Source organism: Dromiciops gliroides, chromosome 1 (genome assembly GCF_019393635.1).
Source record: "Dromiciops gliroides isolate mDroGli1 chromosome 1, mDroGli1.pri, whole genome shotgun sequence".
In the NCBI taxonomy this organism is placed as follows: Eukaryota; Metazoa; Chordata; class Mammalia; order Microbiotheria; family Microbiotheriidae; genus Dromiciops; species Dromiciops gliroides.
This window is the reverse complement of record NC_057861.1, coordinates 319,765,656-319,778,677: the sequence shown is the minus strand read 5'-3', so window position 1 is coordinate 319,778,677 and position 13,022 is coordinate 319,765,656. Positions and strand designations below refer to the sequence as shown.

The 13,022-nt window shown below is 41.7% G+C and overlaps 1 protein-coding gene across 3 annotated transcripts in view; it reads right to left on the bottom strand.

Annotated features, from left to right (window-relative positions):
- The window catches only part of LOXHD1 (lipoxygenase homology PLAT domains 1), a 277,309-nt gene that overhangs the window by 142,785 nt on the left and 121,502 nt on the right, over positions 1-13,022 (bottom strand). For all 3 annotated transcript variants that reach the window (XM_043977280.1, XM_043977281.1, XM_043977283.1), the window contains exons 12-14: positions 12,810-12,945; positions 4,919-5,079; positions 2,302-2,462 (exon numbers count right to left, since the gene is read on the bottom strand). In XM_043977280.1, the coding sequence (XP_043833215.1) occupies positions 2,302-2,462; positions 4,919-5,079; positions 12,810-12,945 (458 nt within the window). The remainder of the gene's footprint in view (positions 1-2,301; positions 2,463-4,918; positions 5,080-12,809; positions 12,946-13,022) is intronic.

Below are 13,022 nucleotides of genomic sequence, written 5' to 3'. Positions count from 1 at the left end.
TCCTCACCACCACCACCAAGTGTTTTATTCCTCTCAGACCTTAATCTCAGCTGACTGTCAACTGTTAATCCTTTCTAAAGTGTTAGCTGCTGAGGGGTTAAGGTGTTACTTCTCCTGGGGGTTGGAGTATCACTATTTCCATCAAAACTCAAAGGAATGAATCTCTAAGAACAGAATTTCATATATTAGTGAGGCAGAGGGAAAGATATTTAAAGGGGGAGGGGGAGATTGCTGTTCAGCATCTGTCAAATAATGTCACTTTAGTTTCTACAGATAATTAGGGTTTCTGCATCTCTGAACTGAGCACAAATCTTGACCAGTCATATATTGGTAGAAAAAAGAAAGAGAAAGGGAATCAGCACAGGTCCCCCCAGTTTCTATCAGAAAGACCATCTCCTTTCAGCCCCTTCCCCACCTCCTGTCGCCCAGTAAAAGGAAGCTATTCCAGGTCCAAAGCATGAAGCGTCATTTCATATCCACTTAAGTGCTCTTGTGGTATTAATAGTCCTTTCCAAATCCAGCATTTCCCCTCCAGCTCAGAACGTTTCTGCCCAATTTCAGAGAGTGAGATGTTGCTGTATACATTAGCCTACATAACAGCCTGGCTGCAAATTTATTACTCTTTCCCTTAGCTCGCAAAGGCATACATACACACATACCCATATGCAACCTACAACTGAGCCACTTTGTATTCTTCTCCATGTCATTTAAAACCCTCTTGAGTCCTAAGCTGGCCAATGCTATCCCCATGCTTCACATCAAGATAAAAAAGAAAATTCTATTTCTTTAAAGGAGTTTGATGCTCATGAATGAAGGCAAATTGTAGAAGCTTGGAGACTCAACTCCCACTTTGGATAATCACAAGGCCATACATAAACTCTAGGGCTAAATGCAACCTTAGAGTCCTGTTAATCCACCCGCCACTGACCCCTCCCCTATTTTCCAGATGTGGAAATTGAAGTAAAATTACTTGTCAGTCAAAAATCATCTATTAAGTGCCTACTATTTGTCAGGTACTGTGTTATGAAGACAAAGAAAGGCAAAAGCTGATCCCTGTCCTCAGGGAGCTTCCATTCTAATGAGAATGGCTGTGGTATGATGGGAAGTAAGAGGGAGGGGAGAAGAAAGAGCTCCTAGTAAATGACTTCAATTTTTAAATCGATGTGTAAGACAACGTTCTCAACTGCCATGGATCATAATGAGTCTCAGGTCCTTTTTAATATTGTCAGGCAAAATCAACTACTTAATTGGATTTTGAGGGGTGAGAAAAATGATTATTGATAATCAATAATTTGGGGAGATCCAGAATCCTACTTTTTCTAAAGTCCTGATTTTAAAAGTGCAGTCTCTTGACAATGAAATTTAACTAACTTTCTGGTTCAGACTGAGTGGGGTAGCCATTGTGCTCTGCTCAGGCTTGGGTGGGGAAGAAATTCATTGAATAGATTGCCTAAGGCTGGGATTAATTTAAGAAGTAGTTGACTTAAAGTTCAGGTCCAGACTCTCATTGTAATATTCATTCTTTCATTAACTGTTAACCAATCAGTGTTAATTCCCACCCTGAGGAATGGCTACTCTTCCAATGGAATATAAATGGTGAGCCTGTCACTGTGATGGTCTTTGGTCTAAGAGAGAGATGCCCAAATGACCATCCTTTAATAAAAGGATGGCAATATTAATAAAATTATTAAATTGCCCAAAATTATGTCTCTCAAACTTTTTTAATCGCCACAATTAGAAAAGACTTTAGTGATCATTTAATTCAATACCCTCATTTTACACCAAAGACTTAGAGAGGGTAAGCGACTTCTCCAAAATCCTATAGGTTAGTAAGCAGCAATGCTGAGATACAAACCCAATGCTTCCAACTCCAAATACACCAAATACACCAAATACATCAAATTCCTCTCCAAATACTCCTCTTGTTGCCTCCTTGCCTGGTCCAAACAGTAGGTTCAACCTCCCCAAAATCATGGAGACTTAGATAATTGCCATGAAGAGGCATCATCTGGGGAAAAGTTCTGAGATAATTGCTTAGGGAAAAATTAAAAAGCCAGTGTGCTTATTTCCTAAGACCTGTCTCTGATACATGCTGGCTAAGCTATGTGATGCTGGACAAGTCTCTTAACTGCTCAGGGCTCTGGGCATCTCTTTGAGACTACATATTGCAGAGCAAGTGCCATCGTACTGTAGTAGAGCAAGTTTCTTTATTCAGGATCTTCCAACACCAGTGGAATCAGAAGTCTACTATTCCTGAGAAATAGAAACACTCAACAATAAGACCGACCAGGGTTCTCCTACCTGTTACATGGGAATTCCACATTGTCGCTCTCTGGCTGCCCTTCTTCTCTCACTAACACTCGCTCCAGGTACCAGCCACTGCCTCCTCCTTTGCCATCATGTCCAACTCTGATTCTTTTTACCTTCCTCAGGGTGACTGCTTCAATGGTGTATTCATCCGCCTTACCCAAGGAGAAAAGCAGCAAGGCAAATTATGTTGGAGTTGTCCCTCTATGTCCCCCTCTAACCTTATTCCCCCAGACTCTTACGGAAAAATAGTCAGTCCTATTCATTAAGGACAGCCTTCCACATAGGGATGAGCAGCCACTTATATGGTATGAGTTAAGGGATACCAAGAAGGGCTTCTTCCCCCCCCCCCCGAGATTTTCCCCATTTATGCCATAGTACCTACCAATTTCCACCATTATAAACGATAATATTTTATTATTATTATTATTATTAAATACTTCATTGTGATGTGGAAGGAATCGCGGGTTCTTCAAGATGGTACCAGCAGAGCCCAAGCTCTGGTAGGTCCCCACAAAGGTTCCCAGCATAATGTTGGTGATATATAGTTTCAAAGGGCTAGCTGCATTCAGAGAGGTCTTACGCTAAAGGCTATGGGGTGATAGATTTTTCTGCTACAGTGACTTTCAAAGATGATGTGCTGTTGATAAAGCCTTCAAAATGTAGCAATGTTTAAATGCTTAATGTGGAAAAAAAAATGATTTAAGTTGGGGAAAGGGTTCAGAAGGTATATATGTATTTATATACACACACATAAATATATATGCTGTGCATATATGGGTTATTTAGGTCTTATTTTTATAGTAATTATATTTAAACAAATTTGTCATATATTATTTATATAAATTGATATGTATACATTATTTATAAAACAGTTATTTAAAGATTTAAAATATTAAGTTATATGTATTAGAATATATCTAGGTATATCTAAATGTAATAATGTAGAAAATTTACGTTATATATATGATATATGTGTGTATATGTATTATATATATATATGTTTGATACATGTATAAAATATAATTGTATATCACAAATAAAAATAAAATTTAAAAAACGTAGCAAGGACCCAAACCAACAACATCATAGATCCTTGAGAGGTTGAAAAAAATCATCCCCAAGAGCCAGGTGGAAAAGTTGGCTGCCTGGACCAGCTCTTGGAGAAAAAGTCTTCCACGATTCTTCCATCACATTCCCATCTCCCACCCACCCCCCAGCTACTGTTCCTTTCCCCTTTGGTATTCTTTTTACTATATTGTTTTGTTTTGTTTGCTGGGCAATGAAGGTTAAGTGACTTGCCCAGGGTCACACAGCTAGTAAGTGTCAAGTGTCCGAGACCGGATTTGAACTCAGGTACTCCTGAATCCAGGGCTGGTGCTTTATCCACTGTGCCAGCTAGCTGCCCCCTCCCCTTTGGTATTCTTAAAGATAAGGGAGAAGGGCAAAGGAGGAGGAGAGAGGTGGGAGTTCTGATTATACAATAAATAGCCCACATTTCTAAGGTAAATTGGCCTTTTTTCACAGGCCTTCTCAGCTCTATGAGAGAAGTAGGATAATGTCACTAGTCCCATTTTACAGATAGAGCAAGTACCTCCTAGGGTCCCATTTTGGACCTAGAGCTAGAAGGAGACTGGGGGCTATCTGGCCCAAACCCTCCTCACTTAACAGATCAGGAAACTGTGACCTGGAGATGTGAAGTAATTCATACAAAGTCATATGGAGAATAAGTTGTACAGCCAGGATTCAAACTGAGATCACATGATTCCAAATTCAGCATCCTTTACACAGCACTTCCCGGCTTCCTGTTCTTACGGTGCTTCATAATTCTCAAAGCTCTTCAGAGTATCTCCTTTGATCCTCACAACCCCTAGTTAGGGCTTACAGGTAGGAAGGAATTTGCGGGGGGAGGGGGTGGAGAAAATGTCATTTATGGAGTTCCTCAAAATTACATCAAGTAGGCAGACACCTACTCTGCCAGCAAATAAGGGCAGTTTCTTCTCTCTTGAATCCATTCTCCTTCTCAAGTTCAGGAGATCCTGCAATGCTTCCCCACTCACCTCCCCCTAATTTCCCCTAACAGACAACACAAAAAGGAAGCAGGATGCAGTAGAAAGTGAGTGAATTTGGTGTTGGAGGACCTGGATTTGAATCTGAACAATACCACTCAAAAATTGTGTGAACTTGAATAAGTGACCTGAATTCCCATGGCCTCAGTTTCCTCATCTGTAAAATGAGAGGATCAGACCATCAGACAGAGGGTCTCTGAGGTCCTTGTCAGCTCTACTTCTCTAATGCTAGGCCCCTAGGCCCCACGGCTGCTTCCAGTGGGATTTTTCCCTATCCAGGAAATCTGACTCAGTCCCTCTCATCTTAGCCAGCAGCCAGAATGGCAGGGAGAGGGGAGGCTAGGTGGCCCAGTGGATAAAGCACTGGCCCTGGATTCAGGAGTACCTGAATTCAAATCCGGCCTCAGACATTTGACACTTACTAGCTGTGTGACCCTGGACAAGTCACTTAACCCCCATTGCCCCGCAAAAAAAAAAAAAAAAAAGTCAGGGAGAGAAGGACACTCTGGGAAGAAGCAAGCAGAGAACATTCTGATACTTACATTGCCTTTTTGACAGATATCGGTGTTGTTCCTGCAGATGACGCTAGACAGGGTGCGCTCCCCCGTATCTCCCGCATCACCAAAGAGGCAGACAAAGGCTCGGGCATTTGTCCCTGCTCCTTCAACGTTCCCTGTACACAGGGTCACTCGATACTGGGCCACTGTCAAAGTGAATTATCTTCTTTCTGCTCTGTGGGAAAGGCCTCACTTTCCCTACTCAAGATCCTTTACACTGGCCTTCCCCCACCCCTACCTCTGTTCCCTCCCCCGCCCTCTCCACCTCTCCAAACATTACCTATTTTTCAAGGCCCAACTCAAGTCTTATAGCCTCCACGAAGCCTTCCCTGACCACCCCCAGCCTATATTCACCTTCCCACTCTCTGAGTGTACATAGGACTGATTGCGACTTCGTGATTTTGACTCTACTTTGTGATTTTACATAGTTACATATTTTTCCAGTTTGTTTCTTACGTGTTTGTTCTGTCTTTCCAATCAATTTATAACTTCCTTGTGGAAAAGAACCGGTCTTTTGCTGTTCTTATATTCTCCAGTGGAGCCTGGCCCAGGGCTGGGCACAAAGTAGGTATGAGATAAAGGCTTGAGGAAGGAAGGGAAGGGACAAGGGCAAAGGAAAAGGGGGAGGGGATGGCAAGAGGGACATGAAATCCATTCATTCAGTGGGCCGCTTCTATGCTCCCAAGAGATTCCTCCCAGCTCTCATTGTTTGGCCTTTCTAAAAAAAGCAAACTGTGCTATAGATGAGGTTGGCATTCAGCACAGCGCTCCCCAGTCCTCCCGGTCACTTTTAAATAAACTGTAAAATAATCCTTGCTAAAGGCACAGAAGTCATCAGCACAAAGAACCATGTGGGCCCACTGGGAAGATCAGCACAGCAGATTGTGTCAAAAGAGCTATTTTAATTTGTTATTGGGGGCTGATTATACCCTCTGACCTGCTCTCTTATGTTGAGATTCCAGGAAACAAAGGAGACATCATGAGTCCAATTAACTCCTCCTCAGTAGAGTTGGGGTGGAGGGGTACAGAAAGAGATGAAAGAAGTGGCCTCCCTGCCACCTCTCCAAACAACCCTTCTATATATAAGAATCAGTGCATTCAAAGAGAAGCCTGGCTCTCAGGTAGAAGCATTTGGTAGTGACCAACAAATGATCTGTCAGCAAGTTCAGAAAGGGGGCAGAAAGAAGGGATCTGTCCCTAGATATAGGGATGGTAGGGAGCCCTCCTACATTCACAGGAAAAAAGGTGATTCAAGTTTTCACTGAATTGAGTTTTTCCAGTTAGACCTCACTTTCAACAACCCTGATACATGAATGTTTCTGTGTTTGGACTAAGTCAATGGGAAGAAATTTCATGTTTTGGGATGCTTTAAATGGGAAGATGCCTTTGATGACATATAAATTCCTACCTCTTATTCATTGGAATCATGGGATTTTCGAGCTAGAAAGAACCTGAAGAGGTCATGGAATTCAACACTCCCCCTTTTCCAGTGAAGAAACTGAGGTTCCAAGAAGGGAAATGGCTTGCCTGAGGTTGGACAATCAGTTAGTAACAAGTATACCCACGGTCTCCTGATTCTCACTTTGGTGCTGTCATAGATAATTTGCCAATTCTATAAGATGTTGCCTTTATGTGAAAGGTTGGTAGTGGTAGAAGAGGTGAGGACAGAGAAATTAAATGTAGACATGTTGAAGAGCCACATGCACTGAAGGTCTCTCAGAGATGACAGAAGATCCAACATTTCAGAAATAAGAATGGTGTCAACACGGAAGTCAGATTTCATTTATGAAAAAATCAATTTACATATAACTTTTCAGGAAGATACACCCCTTAGTATTGCACAAAATGAGGAACAACAAAAGGTTGGGTTTGACTTTCATCAAACCCCCAACAGGCATGCAGATCTACTCATATACCTTAAAACCCAGCATACTTTGGCCATATCTTTTCTTTTTTTTTTTTTTGGTGAGGCAACTGGGGTTAAGTGACTTGCCCAGGGTCACACAGCTATTAAGTGTCAAGTGTCTGAGGGCAGATTTGAACTCAGGTCCTCCTGAATCCAGGGCAGGTTTATCCACTGCACCACTTAGCTGCCCCTCCTTGGCCATATCTTAATCCCTTCCTGGACAAAAATGTTTACTTCAGTCTATTGGCCAAATGAAATAGGATCTAGGACAAATGTAAACATTCGAGTAATATAAATAACAATCATCTTTTGCTTTTGTAGTCACCTTCATGCAAAGACAGATTAAGTGGTCAGCTGTGTGGTGATTTGAGGGATGCTCTGCAGTACCCAGAAAGTTTCCTCAACAAGGTGCCTGAAATCCCAACATTCTGCTCATCTCTCAAGGTTAAGTATTGTATTTTCCAAGTTCTTTTCGAAAATCAGATAACCTTGGAAAGGAGGCAATACCTTAACATATTACTGACCAGAGAGATGTCTCGGATGTCTGGTAGGGAGAGGGGAAGAGGATCCTGAAAATGTGGGGAGGTGGAAGGAAAGAAGTAGAGGTGCTCGAAGAAAACCTCACTAGATTTATAGTTTTGCAGAGGGCCACCTCTGCTCTTTTATTAAGAGGCAATCAAGGGGCAGCTAGGTGGCACAGTGGCTAGAGCACTGGCCCTGGATTAAGGAGGACCTGAGTTCAAATCTTACCTCAGACACTTAACTCCTACTAGCTGTGTGACCCTAGGCAAGTCACTTAACCCCAATTGCCTCACCAAAAAAGGAAAAAAAAAAAAAAGAGGTAATCAATCCCCAGGACCATATACATGTTCCAACTATTAATGAGGAAGTGCTTTTGTTCAAGTGGTCTGAGTGCCATCTGCTCAGAAGTTCTCAAAGAGCATGGAGTTCTTATTGGGTTCCCATATGGACCCTGAGCACCCACTTGTTTGGTCAAAGCTATATCCTGAAGAGGATACTGCAGACAGTTAAAGATAATTATATTGGTAGGCTTGACCAGGAAAAGATTTTAAACAGATGGGTAAGTACGAGAACCTCTTATTTGTCCTTTAATTAACATAATTACAGTGCAGTCTGATTAACAAGAGCCTACAATATCTAATATTTGAATCCAATGGTCTTTTGCCTAGTTGTCTATGGGGAGTAATCGCTTCTGCTGGGCAAGCAGTAAAGAATGCTGATTTCATTTATTTTACTATCTGGGTAGCTCCTGGGGGAAAGGAAGGGGAAAAGAAACTGTGAGCTGGGAAATATTCCTTCCATGTTTTAAAGCCCCTGTTAATCAGTACAATCACTTCTGAAACCCTTCCAGCACACATATACACACAGAGACAGACAGACACATACACACGTATGCCCCAACACATGCATGTACATACATACATACAAACACAGAGACATATGTGTGCTGCATACATATGTATTTCAGTAGACTCACACATATGTGCACATGTGTGTGCATGCACATGTATGCACTGTGTGTGCGCTGTGTATATATACATAGATATTACATATATTTGGTTATAATTCAAAGGATCATAGATTTGGAGCTAGATAAGACCACAGCAACCATCTTGTCCAAACCTCTCATTTTACAGATGAAAAACAAAAAGGGTAAGTGTTAGTGGAAGTATCTGAACCCAGGTCTCACTGGCTCAGAGGCCTCTTCTCTGTCACTACAGTATGTTGTCTCATACTGTTACACTCTTCCTTCATGTTAAGTGACCTAGATTGCCACAGTTTTGAATCTGCAGAATACATTGACAATAGATATTGATCCATTTTACATAATTCCAAGTTTCAAACTTCAGACATATTTAATCTGTCTTCTCTTGTGTGTTATATGGGGGCATTAGGTGGATGAAGTGATTGCAACCAAGCTCTGTAAGCAGCCATAAATAACCAGACAAAGAGAGAAGAATAGCTGATTTCTGGGAACTATGAGTGTGTAGTTAAGTATTTCCCTGGCAGGGGAAAAATCCCTCTGTTCCAAACAGGGAAGCCACAGAGGCCAATTAATCTGAGTTGCTCCAAAGTAGACAAAGAACCCCCAACAGGCATTCAGACCTACTCATGTACCTTAAAACCCAGCATACCTTGGCCATATCTTAATCCCTTCCTGGACAAAAATGTTTACTTCAATCTATTGGGGAATATTTTTTCAGGTAGAAATGCATCTTTGATTTTAAAAGAGAGAACAATGAACAAATGGGATTTGTTTTAAAGAATTTTAACCATCTTTGCTGGAACACATCTATCTTGTAAAACAATGCATAGCTACAAGGTCAGTTCTTGATTATCTGTGTCAAGGGAGAGTGCTGTAGTCTGGAATTTACCAACTGATCTGTCTCTGCGGGGTATCTCTCCCTTAGCCACATCTTTTCCTCCTGCCTACTCTCCTCTTCTTCCATACTATACTATCTTTTTATTGGACACCTCCCCCGAATCTGGTATCTTCCACATCTGGAACCTTTCAGTCTGAAAGCTTCCAGTTGCTTAACTGATTAGTCCATCTTTGCCTGTGACCTCAGGGGTAGGAAACCAAAGAAACATGTCCCACCCTGCACTGCCATTACTCCTGAGATGCCCCTAGGCATGGTATGAAGATGGATTCAGGAAACCTACTGAGAGTTTGATATAACATGCATCATGCCCTGGAAGCAGCCTCTCACCAGACCATCATGGGCTCCTCACTACTTCCAGAGCCTGAGATCCTTGTGCCTCAAGGCTCTTTTGAGACATCTCTGATGGCATCCCTTCCCCACACTTTTTGCCAGAATTCATTCTGGCCCCAGTGTGCATGGGATATCTCCCAGTCTCAATGTAGGGGAGGTGAACAGAGTTGTTCAAGTTTGGCAGACTTAGCTGCTACCACATTAGGGGGCCTGGTTGCTGCCCTTTTCTACCTGTGCCTTCTCCTTGGGGTTCCTTTGAGTTTCCCTTGTTAAGCTGTATGGGCTTCCCTTAAATATGCCAAATAAAAAAGGCCTTATCCATTGACTGGCTTGTCTAATTCTTCTGTGAAGCCCCTTGAGCAATAGACCCCGAGAGAGGGGAAGCAGTTATATGAATAATGCATAATATTAGTTAATTCAAAAATTCCTTATTTTTGACTTTGAAATACATTATTACATCATTTTCCCAGATTCAACTTCTAATTACATCTCATTTAATATAACATTCCATAATGTTTCAATCCCCGTAGGATTAAAAAGTAGATAGGAAATCAGATTATTATTCATAGATTTAGAGATGGAGAAGTATTCAGAGGTCATCTAGGCCAGCCCACTTATTTTATAGATGAGGAAACTAGAAAACTGGGGCCCAGAAGGGTTAAGTAACCTACCCAAAGTCACATAGGTAATAAAGGGGAGTTGGGGTTCAAACTCAGGTCCTCTCCACTCTAAACTCAATGCCTCCTTTCTATAAAGCATAATGCCTCTCCTAAGCAGAGAAACTGCAGGTTGGGAACTGGGCTTTGCTCAATGGAGTGTTTTCTTTGATTATTTTTTATTTTTTATTTTTTTGCAGAGGGGCAGGTCTAAAATACTGTTATCCCTTCCACATCATGATTTTCCCCATTGCAGTTTCAATATATTGCAGGTTGGCATAAGAAAATAAATGGGAATTTGGGGGCATTTTTGTGAAAGATGCAGACAACACACAAAGGCCAGCAGATAACAGAGAAAAACTTAAGAAACTCAGAAATTCCTAAAATATATGTGTTGCATAATATATCCTATGACCAAATACTTAACCCACATTTTACAATAAGGTACTGTAAACACCCCATAAGAGAAAAAGGGGAAAAAATCAGACTTCTCCTCTGGTAAGAAGGGAAAGCCAAAAAATTTTACATGGATTTTCCAGATCACTGGAGTGCCTTGCCCCCAATCCCCTGCAATGTAGAAAGGATAACTGTAGTTCTTGTATTGCTTCTCTCCTATTTGATGAGGAGATCTTAAGGCTAGGGACCTATCTATTTTCTTCCCTTTTTGTTTCTCATAGGCCTTACCCCAGAGCTGACCCTATATATAGACAGAGTAGGTACTGGCCTCCATGGGTACTGGAGAGGGTCCCTCAAGTAAGTGCCTCACTATCTTGTTACAATGAATTAAATGTTCACAATGATAATCATGCCTTTGACTGGTGGCAATAGGAAGGGAGAAATAATCAGGGAGACCAAGCTGGCTTCAAAGCTGTGTGGATCTGAGCCTGCGCTGCCCTGGGACAAAGGAAGAAGAACTACATGGAAATGGTAATAGGGAAGGGAAAGTCAAAATGCCCTAGTGGTCGCAGGCAGGGCAGCTATAATCAGCAGAATGGATAGCGCTGCACATATAGCCAAGTGTGAGCCCTATTAATAATTAGCAAAGGCCAGTGATAATTAGGAAAAGGTAAAGACAAAGCATAATTGCACATGTTATCCACTCAGAGTCAAGCCTGGCACATCCCAAAGGGGCCCAGATGATCACGGACACAAGGTAGGAGCATAAGCTTCCACATGCTACTCTCCTGAGGGGGCAACAAGTGTGGCAAAGTGGAAGGACTGCTGAACTCAGACTCGGGGAGACCAGAGTTCAAGTCCCATCTCTGACACAAGCGAGGTGACCATAGACAAGTCACTCAATGAGCTATGATTTTTTTTAATCTATAAAATGTGGGTATTGAACTAGACACCTTCCGAAGTCCCTTTTAGCTCTAAATCTGTGATCCTTCCTCTTCCTACAACAAGACTAATGTAGAAATAGGTTTAACATGATTGTAGTGTATAACCTATATCAGGTTGCTTGCTGATTTTGGGAGGGGAGAGGGAAGGGAGGGAGGGAGAAAAAAATTTGGAACTCAAAAAAAATTTTTATATGTAATTGGAAAAAAATTTAAATCACATTAAATAATTAAATGAATGGATAAATGCATAATTAAATAAATAAATGGATGGGTGGATAGATGAATGAATAAATAAATAAATGGGTAGATGGATGGATGAATAGATAGATACAGATATAGATAGACAAATGAATAAATAAATGGATGAATGAATAAATGAACAAATAAATAGATAGATGATAGAGATAGATAGATAGATGAATGAGTGAATCTGTGATCCTATGCCAGTGACCAGGGGGTGACCTGGACCAAGATAGGTCGCTCAGCTCCCAAGGGATCTTTTTTGGAACACCAAATAGCAGGAGATGGGTGGGAGGATGAGCAAGTTTCTACTAATACAGCAAAAAAGAAAGAATTACTGTTGGGGCCAGAGTTACAAATATCAGGAGGGCTCATCCCTTAATTTTATTGGAGGAAACTAAAGCCTAAGGAGATAAACAGATTTGCCTGAAGCTACCCAGGTAGTAAGTAGCAGAAACAGGATTTGCATCCAGGTCCTTTGATTCCAATTTTAGGATTTTACTAAAATATCAGGCATTTTGTGAAAAGCAAAGTCTAAATGTAGTGTCTTATTATTTCTAAATCTAGAGACATTCTGAGGAAGCCCAGATCTGTCCAGAACTTCTCATGTGCCCTAGAACACCCCTCTCAGATAAAATGCTGGCCCCCAATCATTTCAGCATTTAGAGACAGGGACTTGGAAGTACAAAGGGGTTAGGCTTGAAGCCTCTGGACTGCACCCCTCACTGGTGCTCTGGGTCAAGCCTACTCCTTAGAGAAAAACAAAGAATTCTCTACCCTCCTCCCAGGAAGGCCCATCCTTCCCTAGAAAATGGGATCAAAGGGGCAGCTAGGTGGCACAGTGGATAGAGCACTGGCCCTGGAGTCAGGAGTACCTGGGTTCAAATCCGACCTCAGACACTTAACACTTACTAGCTGTGTGACCCTGGGCAAGTCACTTAACCCCAATTGCCTCACTTAAAAAAAAAAAAAAAGAAAGAAAATGGGATCAACACTCACTTCCCATTATCCTCCGAACTGTCGGACCCTCTGCAGTTAGCTCCCTCACAGTCTCATAGTCATCCTCATTGACATCCAGCCAGCGGTTACAGTTGAAGTTATACTTGTCCTTTGTTAGGGTATTCATCAGTGTCATCTGGAAAGATGCCACAGAGTAGACTAGGTGAAGAAGCATCCAACATGTCCTAGGAGCCCCACTCTGCTGTCCTAACA